General features: G+C 38.6%; 1 protein-coding gene across 2 annotated transcripts; it reads right to left on the bottom strand.

Annotated features, from left to right (window-relative positions):
* Positions 1-185: 185 nt before the first annotated feature.
* LOC581071 (PAX3- and PAX7-binding protein 1) lies at positions 186-10,669 on the bottom strand. Of its 2 annotated transcripts, none has more exons than XM_030994921.1 (13): positions 10,557-10,669; positions 9,810-9,948; positions 8,394-8,653; positions 7,911-8,100; positions 6,583-6,809; positions 5,816-5,931; positions 4,896-5,243; positions 3,886-4,004; positions 3,250-3,326; positions 2,910-2,976; positions 2,296-2,442; positions 1,585-1,736; positions 186-819 (listed from the first exon to the last, which is right to left on the bottom strand). In XM_030994921.1, the coding sequence occupies exons 2-13, from the start codon at positions 9,885-9,887 to the stop codon at positions 705-707; spliced, it is 1,896 nt and encodes a 631-aa protein (XP_030850781.1). In that variant the 5' UTR covers positions 9,888-9,948; positions 10,557-10,669; the 3' UTR covers positions 186-704. The 2 variants fall into 2 exon arrangements, with proteins under 2 accessions (XP_030850781.1, XP_030850782.1); XM_030994922.1 differs by having other exon boundaries at positions 9,846-9,948.
* Positions 10,670-12,150: the final 1,481 nt, after the last annotated feature.

The following is a 12,150-nucleotide window of genomic DNA, read 5'->3' as shown; positions in this document are numbered from 1 at the left end:
AGCCAATAGCCTGACCAACATTGCAATAGCTAATTAGTCCAGATAAGGAATTAAAACAAAGAAAAAGGGGTGGGGTAATTTGTTTGATCCATTTCCAATGAAAAGACCGGTGTTAAAAATTTGGAAAGCCGTAATCTAGGTGGGTCACTTCTGTAATTTAAAATTTACAGACAAGGAAAATCTCCTTCTTCAAGTTAGCAAAAATAAGATTAGGATTAGGATCAGTCATTGCCTGTTAGTAGCTATAGATATCAGCGAACCTTCCAAGCAAGCACCATGTGATAAATGAGACGCATTCACATAGGTCTTATGTCACTAGAGCTTCACCAGGTCATACAACGACGGCAGCAAACGGCTGACGGCTCTTTATCGTGTTATCACCGATGAAGCTGCTTATCGTTATCAGTCAAGCATTAAAGCTAAGATGGTGATACATGTTGAGACACTCTCTCCAAGGTTATGGTCAGCACTAGCTGGTCATTATCTCTTTGATGCCTCTGAGGCTGATGGTCACTGATCCTTGGTCAAAGATAGCAGCTAGAATTGTGGATGATCTCAAGAACTGTAAGGTGATGATCATACTCGTCTACCAGTCACTATCGCTTTGATACCAGTCACTATCACTTTGATATCTTCAATGCCGAGACACCTTCCACGGCATAGTTTATATCATGCTGTGTCCGAGAGGAATATCCTTGAGACGGTCAGCTGGTCACAATCTGTTTCATATCTTTGAGACTGATGTCATCGGTGAGTTTGAGAGCATGGTCAATGGCTTTCATGTTGACTAACTGCTTGATGATAAGCTTCACAAGTAGCCTGAAATTTAAAAAAAAAAAAAATTAAAGAGATATCAAGAAAATAAATTAAAGAAGAGAGAATAATGTCACTAATCAAGTAAGTCTGATCTATTAACTTTTTATCTGAATTCTTTGTATGAAAAGCACATAGCACCCCTTTATGGCCCGAATTCACAAAGAAGGTTTGTTGACAAACTAAGGTTTATGTACGTCATATGACGCGTTTTGAGACGTTTTTTACAAACCTGTTTGTAAATAACAAAAGGAGGTTTGTCGAAACAAAAGGAGGTTTGTCGACATGTCGCGAGGTTTGTCGACAAACCTCCTTTGTGAATTCGGGCCTATGTGTCTGAATCATTTATTTAGTTTTGAAATCAACATTCATTTAAATGCAAGAAGATTCCAATAAAACACAGGAATAATATTTCACAAATCGGTACGGCCTGTTCAGAGACACTTTTAAATGCCTTTCTGGCTCTAACAGATGATGTGATGACTGCTATATTCAAAACAACAAATTGTCCATACACAGTGAAACCTGTCTATAAAGACCACTTAAGGGAGACAAGAAAAGTGGTCTTGATAGGCAGATGGTCTTTGTAGACGGGTGCCTACAGTAAATGTTTCAATGAGAAATCATTTTCATGGGAAACAACAAATGTGGTCTTTGTGGACAGGTGGTCTTTGTAGACAGGTGGTCACTAAAGCAGGTTTGACTGTACAAACACCACCCACCCATCTTTCATCCACCACTTCACATATCCATCTATCTATCCATCCCTACCTGCTCTTCTTCCTATCTGCATCTGATTCTTTGGCTTGGCTCTGTATGTGACCCGCAGCATACTTGAGATATTTACAGAGGGGTTCTAGTTGTCTGAGAGTGCTGTCACCTTCTAGCTCCTCAAACCAGGCCACAGGGAGGCTGGATACAATCTACATTATCATGAAAATAAGCAGATACAATAATAATAATAATAATAATAGTGAGTTCTTGTATAGTGCTCATGTCTGTCAGACTTGACACTCCTGGCGCTCCCGGAACATGTTTTCACAAATCAGTTTCCAGGAATAGATGCAATCAAAGCAGTTTTGAACGACCTTATCTTACAAAATGAAAACAATATTTTAAAGAGACCCCCTGAGAGAATAATACTACTTTCCAACTATAGGCACAGTTGCATTTTTCATATTTTTAAATGTATACATCTGCTAACTCTTAGAGAAAGGTTTTCATTATAATAGTTTGAGAAGTTGAAAACACATGATAATAAGTATGTGCAATAAAATAAGATTTGAAAACAACAAAGCAACTGGATATTCAAGTCAGTCCTGTGCATTAATCTCAACAATATTCTTCTCAAATTCTGTACAAAGCCATTTAACTTTGCAAATCTTTGAAAGCTACTTCCTCCTCCAACAACTGCACTCTTGAGAGTTGCCAATTCAAGGATGCACTACTGATCTACAAGTAGTAGTGTTTGTTTATACTTACTCTATCGCACTTGGCTATACTCGATTCATCCACATCAGAGTTATTGAGTGAGAGAAGGAGGTAGCGATTAAGAAGACCATCTATAGCTAGCTCTAACAGCTGTTCCTTGTTGACCAGGCCATGCCATGACAACAGGTTACCTAGCAACTATAAACAAACAAAAGAATGTGCAGGTTTGTAACTTTGTATGTTATTACCTAGAATAGACAAGTATTTGGCAAGTATGATCATTATGCTGACCATCTATGATCTACATGTTTATACATTTTAATTGCTGTAAATACATCAGATTTACAATTTCAAAACTTAAAGGAACAGAAAATGTTGCATTAAATGCGACATAACTCAACTGAATGAGATGATGTCTTAATTCATGCATTTACATGTATATGCACAAAAGAAATATGTTTGATGATTGTTAGAACTTTCCAAACTTAAACATATCTCATTTACTACCTAAATAAAGCTTTCACTACTCTTCTGTTTTGCATGCTTCCCTTCAAAACAATTTAGTATCTAGGAAGTATTCCCCATGATCAATCTGCCAAGTTGAATATTCAAATTCAGCCCTTTTTAGAATTACTCAATACTACGCCATCGCCATGTTTGCTTACCTTCAAACATGACCAAAACTGTCTCTGCAGAAAGCCATTAGCACCAGAAGCCTTGTTGTCTAACATTCTGCAACAGATGAAAGGGAATACAGAAAAGGTTCATTAAATGTTAATAATAATAATATATGAGATTTGTAAGGCGCAAATTTACTTAACATCAAATGCTCAAGACGCACTTGTGAAACAACAAACAAAGAAACAAAAAAGAGATCACATAAAAGCATCTGCATTATAAATAAAGGATCAAAAGTAAGATAGAACATACAAAAATGAACAATTATTTATAGGCCAATTGCCAGCCATTATCAAAGTCCTTGAAAATGTCTAGGAAAAGACTTACTCTGCAGGAAAGAGAGGCATGTAGACGTCATCGTCTAGGGTCCTTCGTATTCTCATCACAACAGACTTGAGAAGGAGCTGAATGAGGGGGGAAAAATTGTAATGTAATTATCATCGAAGTGGCTTCATAGTCGATCACATACTATAAGCACTTGACTAGAAATGCAAAGCACTGGACTGGAAATGCAAAGGTCAACACGGCACTTATGTCCTTCAGCAAGAAATTAATTGCATACATAATGAGCCCTGTGACTTTTTGACCTTGTAACCTGAAAATCTAATCAGTCCATTGGCTCTGCAAGATACATATATGACCCAAGTTTGGCAGTGATCCATCAATCGGTTCTTGAGATAACGCGATCACAAGCTATTTTTGCATGCATAATGAGCCCTGTGACCTTTGACATTTGACCCCAAAATCTATTCAGCTCATTGGCTCTGCAAGGTACATACATGACTTAAGTTTGGCGGGAATCCATCAATAGGTTCTTGAGATAACGCTATCACGAGAACTGGACCTACGGACGGACAACCCAAAAACATAATGCCTCAGCTACAACAACAAACAAGATCGACACTCACTCATTAAAGTTAATTTCTTAACACATATTATTTTCAATAGCAGCGCTTCACCAACCTGTGTGTTCTTGTTATCAGCAGAGATTGTAGGATAGTCCTGAGCCAGTTGATGTAAGGTGTCTATGAGACGATGGGTTTGTAATGTAGACATAGGGTCCCATACTTCCTCTACTAGATCTGTGTCAAAACAAACGGTCAAAATGCTGATAATGATAGTACGGTAATCAGAATGGTAACAATACTGCCAAATGTTCTGCTTTGTACTTGCCATGCCAATGACAAAAAATAATAACAATATACTGTTCTATGTGCAAATTACTTCAATGTTTTTATGTTGCAGGCACAATGAATTTAGAGCTCCCAAGAATGCCCCCCCCCCCCCCCAGTCAGGAGGGAAGACCTGCTGGTCATAGTAATCTTGAATTGCTTTTTCTCTTCCAGGTAGCTAGGGGGATCAACCTTGTGAATGAATAAGTATTCATTGTGTTCTTTTAATTTGTTATAATTACGTTTTCATTTTATGTCTATTGCATGTGTGATTTGTATGAAATTGGCAAATAAAAAATAATTATAATAATTACTATACAGATAAAGCAGTAAGGATAAGAGAAGAAAAGCTGTCTTTATAGACAGGTGCTTTTTACGAACAGGTCCCTTTCCTACACGGTTCAGAGAGTAATGCTATTTCAAAGCCCTGTTTCATACAACTTGTTATCAATAACACTGCTTAATTTCTATGCCAAATTTGCTCTCAGCCAATCAAATGCCACGATTTCAGTAGCTTAGAACAGTTATATTGACTTGTCATTGATAACAAGTTTTATGAAACATGGCCTGGGGAGACAAATAATGTAATTGAGGTCCTTCTAGAGAAGCAGTCTTTCCGCATAATGGTTGGTACAGCAGGTTTGACTGTTTTTGTGATGCAATTTTTGATTATAACTGTAGGGAAAGCTATGGGTTGCCAAGAATTGTTGCCAAGGGTTTAGCAAAACTGCAAAAATGATAGGCATGGGGGAAAATCCCCCCAACCTTTCACCACTTTGAGAAAGATCACAGTCGACATACCTGAAAGTTTTGGTAAGACAATCTTCTCGATGATGCGAGGGATGAGCTTGATGTCATCGTCTTCCCGGTCGTAGTCGTCTTCATTCCTGAAGCCATAGAACATGAGCGTATCGTACCACGGGAATGACTCCATGTCCTTAGAATTGGCCTCAAGAGGGTTCCAGCAGAGAAGCTCAAGACGGACGAACGGCTCACACAGTTTGGGTAAACACAGACCGATGTAGGCATCGGAGTAGGAATCCCCTTGGGAGAACTTCCAGCGTTGGAATCTATTTACGATGGCTGGCAGCGAACAGAACTCTTCCTCAACATCCTCGAATACTTTGGCTTGCTCGGTTACGATGCATTCTGGATGATACAAATTATCAAGTAATAAATGTTATGTAAATCGTCTACATTTTAATGAACTTTCATTTCTATTGTACATATAGCATGGGAATCAGTTTCATCTCTTTACCAATATTCAACTGTTTTGCTCTAAATTTGATATTTTAGGGTTACCGGTACTAATTGTTATTTGTAATTAATGTTGTCACTATTAAAGATTCAATGCCCCTCAGATATGTACGAGACAGGAGTATGTTAAAAACCTTTTTTCACATTGACACAACTCATGGATTGTATGTGCACCCTTCATAATGTGTAAATCAAACAGCATCAGAGAACTGTTGTAGGCAATAACACCAGAAGCTTTGCATATTTCGCAAGTGGACGAGGTTTGCATAATTTAAGGATTGATTTGTAAAAGTATCTAAATAAATAAAAAGCCTTTATCAATAATTCACGAATTGACAAAGTTTCTGATATACCAGTCAGGGAGTGTGACAGTTAGTCCTGCCTGCCCAAGTGGTGTTAGCAGAGAAAATTACTGTAGAAGTACACATGAGTTTGTCTAATGATAACTACTGTTCTGAAGGTACCTTTTTCTGTCTTGAACTTGACCAGCATACTGTCTGTGACTTCATCATCGCTGGAAGTACCATGATTGTGTTCTTGAAATTGGTTCTCTGTCTTCCTGGCTCTTCTTCTCCTCGCTCTGAACAGATAGGAATCGATGAATAGATAAAATAATGTCATAATTTTTGTTTTACCAAAGGTCCACAAATGGAGTTCATTTCAATAACCCATTTGCAATATTTAATATTCTCACATGAAAATCTACATATCAAATGATATGGTACTTACTATATAGTATATAGATGGCTCAATGGATGAGCTGTAGCTCATAGATGGGAGGTTCAGGGTTCAAGAGCAGGTAAATGCACTAGTGGCCTTAGGTAAGGCGTTAATCCTTAGACTAAAATCTGCCATAAGACTGTTAGAAGCATACGAGTGGAAGTATTTTATAAAATTATGGGGCTTTTATAAATCCTCCTTAAATGAGGCAAATACATGTATTATGACAGAGCTTTAAATGGCCATGCTGAATTATATCCCGGCTTCACTCAAAGACGTAGACCAGGATCTAACAGGAGTAAACCTAGGACCCATTTCACAAAGCCTTTTTCAATGACTAATAACAAAAATAAGTGACAAATCTACTGATACCCAATCAGAAGTAGGGATTTCACTAGCTTATAACAAAAACTGTCATTTGTCAATGATGACAAGTTTTGTGAAATGGGGCCAGGATTGAGAATGAAGTCAATAACCTACTTAACCACAATCCATCCCTGGGCTTTCTTACCTCCTTGCTTCCCTCTCAGCGCCTCTCCTTTGCCTCGCCTCCTCGTCAACCCTCGCTGCCTTCTTCTCGCTCCTATTCATGTTTGACCCTGCTGCTGCCTTGTGGGACATCCCCATGAACTCTACGGACTGGTCCTTGATGTCCTGCTGCCGTCTCTCAAGAAGCTGATTGGCTCGATTCTTGGAGATGGTCAGCGCGGCCGTCTCAAGACCGTTGATGAGAGGGAGCTGGTGGGTTCAATGAGAGAGAAAATAGTTGAGTACCAGGAAGCTGAATTCACTAAATTTAAATCATTCTGTATTAATTATGAAATACTTTGAACAGTATTGTATATAATAACAAAGAACTACCGGTACATTTTGCTGTTATATAGCCAATACACAACACTTTTTCTTTCAATTATCCTGACATAATTTGCAGTAACCAACTAACCATACCCCTAACCATCTAAGAATAAGATGTAAAAAACTAGTCTGGAAAAACTGACAAACATCAAATGAGGAAAAACACAGTCCTTAACCTGTTTTAATACCCCCCCCCCAAAAAAAAAAAAAATAATAATAATAATAAATAAATAAATAAATAAATAAATAAATAAATAAATAAATAAAATTTAAAAAAATTAAAAATAAAAATAAAAATAAATAAATAAATAAATAAATAAAAACAAAAAATAAAATAAATAAAAAATAATAATAATATTAATAATATAATATTAATAACAATAATAATTATTATAATAAAAATCAATCAATCTATCAAAGTAAATAAAAGAAAATGTGATAACTTGATCAAGCATGCCCAGAGATACCTGATATTAGTGGTTCAGTAGATTACATATTGCAAATGGTAAATTGTATGTGCTAGGATTAACATGGGAGCAATATAATATTTGCAGGCAAGAAACAGATCTCAACACAAGGGATATATGCAACATGTTGATTAAAGGTAAACTGAAAGTTCAATTAGGAAGGTTTTTTAAAAAGGAAATAGATGTATAAACAGGCACTACCTGAAAATTAAAAACAACAATATTATATACAAATACAAGTACAAAATAATAGTCAATGGTTAGAAACAAAGTACAATACACACACAGAGAAATAAAAATGACATTAGAGAACACAATACTCTAACACACATTGTGTGAATCATAAACTGTTAAAACATCAATGACACACACACAAAAAGGCATGTACTTAACAATGAACATATGCATGTATTTATAGGATACAAATTTAGCTTGAAGGAATAAGCCACAAAAATTTACGAATAAATTCCAGGTAACAGAGGGGTAAGAAGATGCACCCTTGTTACATAAGACGCACCTTTTCATCCAGACATTCTACAAGGTCTCTGACATACCCCCTCATCTCTTGGAAGAAGTTGTACTCGCTGGAGACGTCTCCCTGGGTGTCCCGGAGGTTGGTGGAGCTGAGGGCAGCGTCCTGCAGCCTCTCAGAGTTGTTGTCGCTCTCCCGCAGATGGGCGTTGTGGATCTCTTGTATAGATTCAAGTCTAGATGACAACATGAAAACATTAGTTTAATGACATCTCCAAATATTGTGTGACATCTTGTAAATGTAAATGAGACCATTTCTGTCTCTCTGAATTAAAACAAAAGGCATCTGCAATACAAATATAAGCAAGTGAATTTAATTTGTTTTTTAGAATCCAATGTACTCTTTAGCTCAGTGTGGCATGACTTTACGAATTTAAACGGGACACCTCGTTTTTCACAATATCATTCAAATAACCACAAAACAGCAATAACTAAGTGCGGATTCCTAAAAAGCCTAACCCCAACTCACCTTTGCTTCAGCCTCTTCAACACTCCCTCTACATTGATCTCTGGTAGCTTCGTGGGTAGAGACAGGGCATTGGGGACCCCGCCCATGGGCTGCTCTTGGGGCGACTCCACCCCTGTAGCGTAGGCCGAGCCATACACCAGGCTCTGGTCAACGGCAGGGTAGGCCGTGCTCTCTGCAGGATAGTAAGCATACTGCTGCTGGGGATAGTAGCTAGTCGGGTCAGGGGTCGAGGTGCCGGTGCTGGGACCGCTTGGCTGCATCTGAAGGTAAGATCAGAGAGCAGTTAACACAATGAAGGTTGGATTCTTATACATTGAAACAATACTACCTAATATACCAAACTTCCTAGTATTCACAAATTCATTTCTAAACAGATTCAATAAAATTATGACCTTTTTTACATCCACTACCTCTCTTATCCGTTACAGGCTGTAAACTATTATTATACCAGTATCAGAAATTAATTCCTTATCTTATAATGATATAACCATCTGGTCGTTTAGCAGAAAATTTGAAAATTGCGCTGGCCGAAAAGTCGGTCAGTGGGGGGGAGGGGGGGTTGGGGTAGTGAGCACTATTATTATTTTTTTTTTGTTGCTCCCGAAAAATTTCCAACTCGCGCCGAAAAGTCGCTCAGTGGGTGGGGGGGGGGGGGGGGGGGGGGGGGGGGGGGGGGGGGGGGGGGGGAGTGAGAACATTTTTTTTTATTTTGCTCCTCAAAAATTTAAAAATTGGCACCCCCCCCCCCCCTTCTTGAGCGCCGGGGGGGGGGGGGGGGGGGCCAAAACCCCCCAAAAAAGGAAAAAATCACGTGTTTTTACATGATTTTTTTCCCCCGGGCCCCCCCCCCCTGGATCCGCCACTGTTGTTTAGAATCATAACTTCATTACCATTCAAGACACAAAGCATGAGAGCCAGCATGTGTTCCATATTTGGCCCTCACACTTCTATTTGATGGTTTCTAATTTCCCTACCATCTTCTGGGGTTCAGCAAACCAGTTCAATCCACTTGCAGGTACACTGTACGTGTTTAAAACACACGCACAAAAAAAGGGGGTGACAAGTGTTGTGTCACCGAATGGATGCCAGATGTTGCCATGGGGACACCTACCATTTGTTTGACAAACATTTTGGTACTGTGTCATCACTAGAGGTACGCTACCATTACTCTTTAAATAAGGTCAATTTGAATGGTGGTGGTGGTTATTTTACCTGACTGCTAAGAAAGCATAAATGCTTGTAAGTAAGCAACCAGACGGCCGACGGCTTTAGGTCCTCTCCGAGGGACCTAGTAATGAGGATTAATACCTTACCAAAGGGCACAATTTGATTTCAATGTTTGACTCTCTTTCTCTTACACCAACGTCATATTCTGTGATTTGCATGCATGTGAGGTGTTGCCATGGGGACACCTACCGTTTGTTGGACATACAATTGGTACTGTGTCATCACCTGTGGTACGCTGGTACCCTTTTGATCTGCTCCTGCTCCCATCTCTCCAGCTCCTCGTTGTGATCCTCATGTTCCCCGCTCTTGACCTCTGGGCTAAGTCCTCCTGTAACCATGGAAACCAGGTCAAAGTATTATTGGTATATTCAAGTGAAATCAATTTACATTAATGGTGAAACTTCCATCCAGCATTGAAGACTGCTTTTCAACAAGTCAATGTAGGATTTATTGTAATGGAATATGAATCATGTTAGGACTCCATTTTTACATTTCTAAACATGTTCTTGAGTCATCAAGGCAGTTCTATGATCCATGATCAGGCAACTTTATGCTCTAAAGTCAATCAAATTTCTAACTTCAAACCCTCAACCCAACACTAAACCCGACTCTAAACCCCTGGCCCTAAATCGAACATAAAGCCTAATCGCAGCCCTCACCCGATATCTTTGACAAAATAAAAAGCTGGGAGCAAATGTTGACAGAGTGAATTGAGGGTCACCAACTTAGTTACTGTAACTTGCAAAAGAATGACATGACCAAAAAAGAGTTGAAGAAAGTTGCCATGAAACAGAACCTTACCCTTAATCCTTTTTCTTACTACGAGCCATTAAAAAAAGAATCACATTGAGAAGCATGTTATACGAGGAACGTGTTGGATTTAAAGGATTAATTTAAAAGATATCAAGAATAGGTTAATTAATGAGATGTACGGACCTGCGTTCAATGCTTCCTGGACTCTTTGACGACTGGTCTGATGTTTCACACTGAACACCATTCTACCCTCATCACTATCACTACCATCATTATCATTATCATCATCACGAACCAGACGGGACTTCTCCGACTGGAAACGCTGGGTGTCGTCCACAGGAATGAAGTCAACTCTCTCGCGGGCCGCTTGTCTCCGCTTGCGGGCCGCATGTATCAGATTGGCATTGGGTATGACGCCTGTGGAAGGGGGAATGTATAAATGAGGTTGAACGTTACATTAACTGCAGGCTAGTATATGCTGCATGTCATTCCAAATCTGGATGAATGTGACGTGACCTTCATCATGCCTCCTACTACATTCTTCATGTGTATACTCAGTCGATTAAAACCTTTCAAAGTTTTGCTAATGCTGACATCTCATCTGTATTAAAATGACTCTGAATTTGTAAAGATGCATCAGGCATCAAATACAAAATGCGAGAATTCTGTCTCATAAACATACAACGGAACCAAAAAAAGTATCATGTAAACTGACATGCGTGACCTTTGGCAATAGATTAACAACTCCAAATTCTAATCACTTCATCTTTCCAGCTTCACGCACCAAACAACCTTTCAAAAAAGTGAAGTTGCAATGCAGAATCAGAAATGTACTGATTTAGAAGGTGGTTCACTTCACTCCGGGGACTAACCTGGCATAAAACCTACAAACTCTGTCTTCTTGCTGATCTCCTCCAGGTCTTCCTGGGCTAGAGCTGCTGCTTCTGCATCCATACCATTCAACACCACATCCCTCTTCTCTTCCCTCTCCTCCTTCTTGATGGTCCTGGGGATGTCATCCTTCTCTTGTTTGATGATGGGATCACTGCCAAGTCCTCCCCCATTCTTATGTGCTACGATATCTGTAAAGAAATAGAAGTAACATTCAGTCAAACCTGTCTATTAAAAGGCCGCCAAAGAAAAACAGAAAAAAGTGGCCTTTATAGAAAGGTTCTACAACACATTTATTTCTAGAGAGGGACAAAGTGCATGATCACAATAGACATGTGGCCACTAAAACATGTTAAACTGTAATTATGCATCAGCAAGGATTTTTTTTTTTCAGGAATAAATGAGCAAAGTGCTATTCACATTTTAGTACACAAAGTTCTTAAGTTCTAAAGTTGTACTACAGCAACAATCAGTAATTTGAACTTATTTTTTCAATTCTATTTCACAAATGAAAGCTCTAGAGATGTATTGTAGTAATTTTTTACACTATTAACCCCTGATTTCTTAGATATAATACTTGACCGACTTGAAATGCTAATTAATCTAATCAATTTAGTATCCTTAAATATCTCAGCAAATCTGATCACTTGCTCTTGAATAATAAGAATTTACAATTTGGTAAAATTGAAAAGACTAAAGAATTCAATAATGCTTTCTTTCTAAATCTCTAAGTCTTACCTGGGCTCCCTGCAGGCCTGTCCCCTTGGTCTCTCAATTGTTTCTGCCTTTCTCGTACTTTCCTTGCCTGCTTCCGGCTGTGACTTGACTTCTTGATTTGAAAAACTTCTGCACCTAAAAGAGAAATTAAACAATCATTAGACTAAAT

Source organism: Strongylocentrotus purpuratus, unplaced genomic scaffold, assembly GCF_000002235.5.
Source record: "Strongylocentrotus purpuratus isolate Spur 01 unplaced genomic scaffold, Spur_5.0 spur5_scaffold_21, whole genome shotgun sequence".
NCBI classification, from domain to species: Eukaryota; Metazoa; Echinodermata; class Echinoidea; order Camarodonta; family Strongylocentrotidae; genus Strongylocentrotus; species Strongylocentrotus purpuratus.
This window is presented reverse-complemented; position numbering and strand designations above follow the sequence as displayed.

What these genes read in the sequence shown, in the direction of transcription:
- LOC581071 (XM_030994921.1), bottom strand. Translation starts at nt 9,887, where the DNA reads ATGGGAGCAGGAGCAGATCAAAAGGGTACCAGCGTACCACAGGTGATG. An exon ending in ATGCCTCTCTTTCCTGCAGA is followed by an intron (nt 2,977 to 3,249) that starts GTAAGTCTTTTC and finishes CATCTGTTGCAG; the next exon opens with AATGTTAGACAACAAGGCTT. An exon ending in AGTTTTGGTCATGTTTGAAG is followed by an intron (nt 2,443 to 2,909) that starts GTAAGCAAACAT and finishes GTTTGTTTATAG; the next exon opens with TTGCTAGGTAACCTGTTGTC.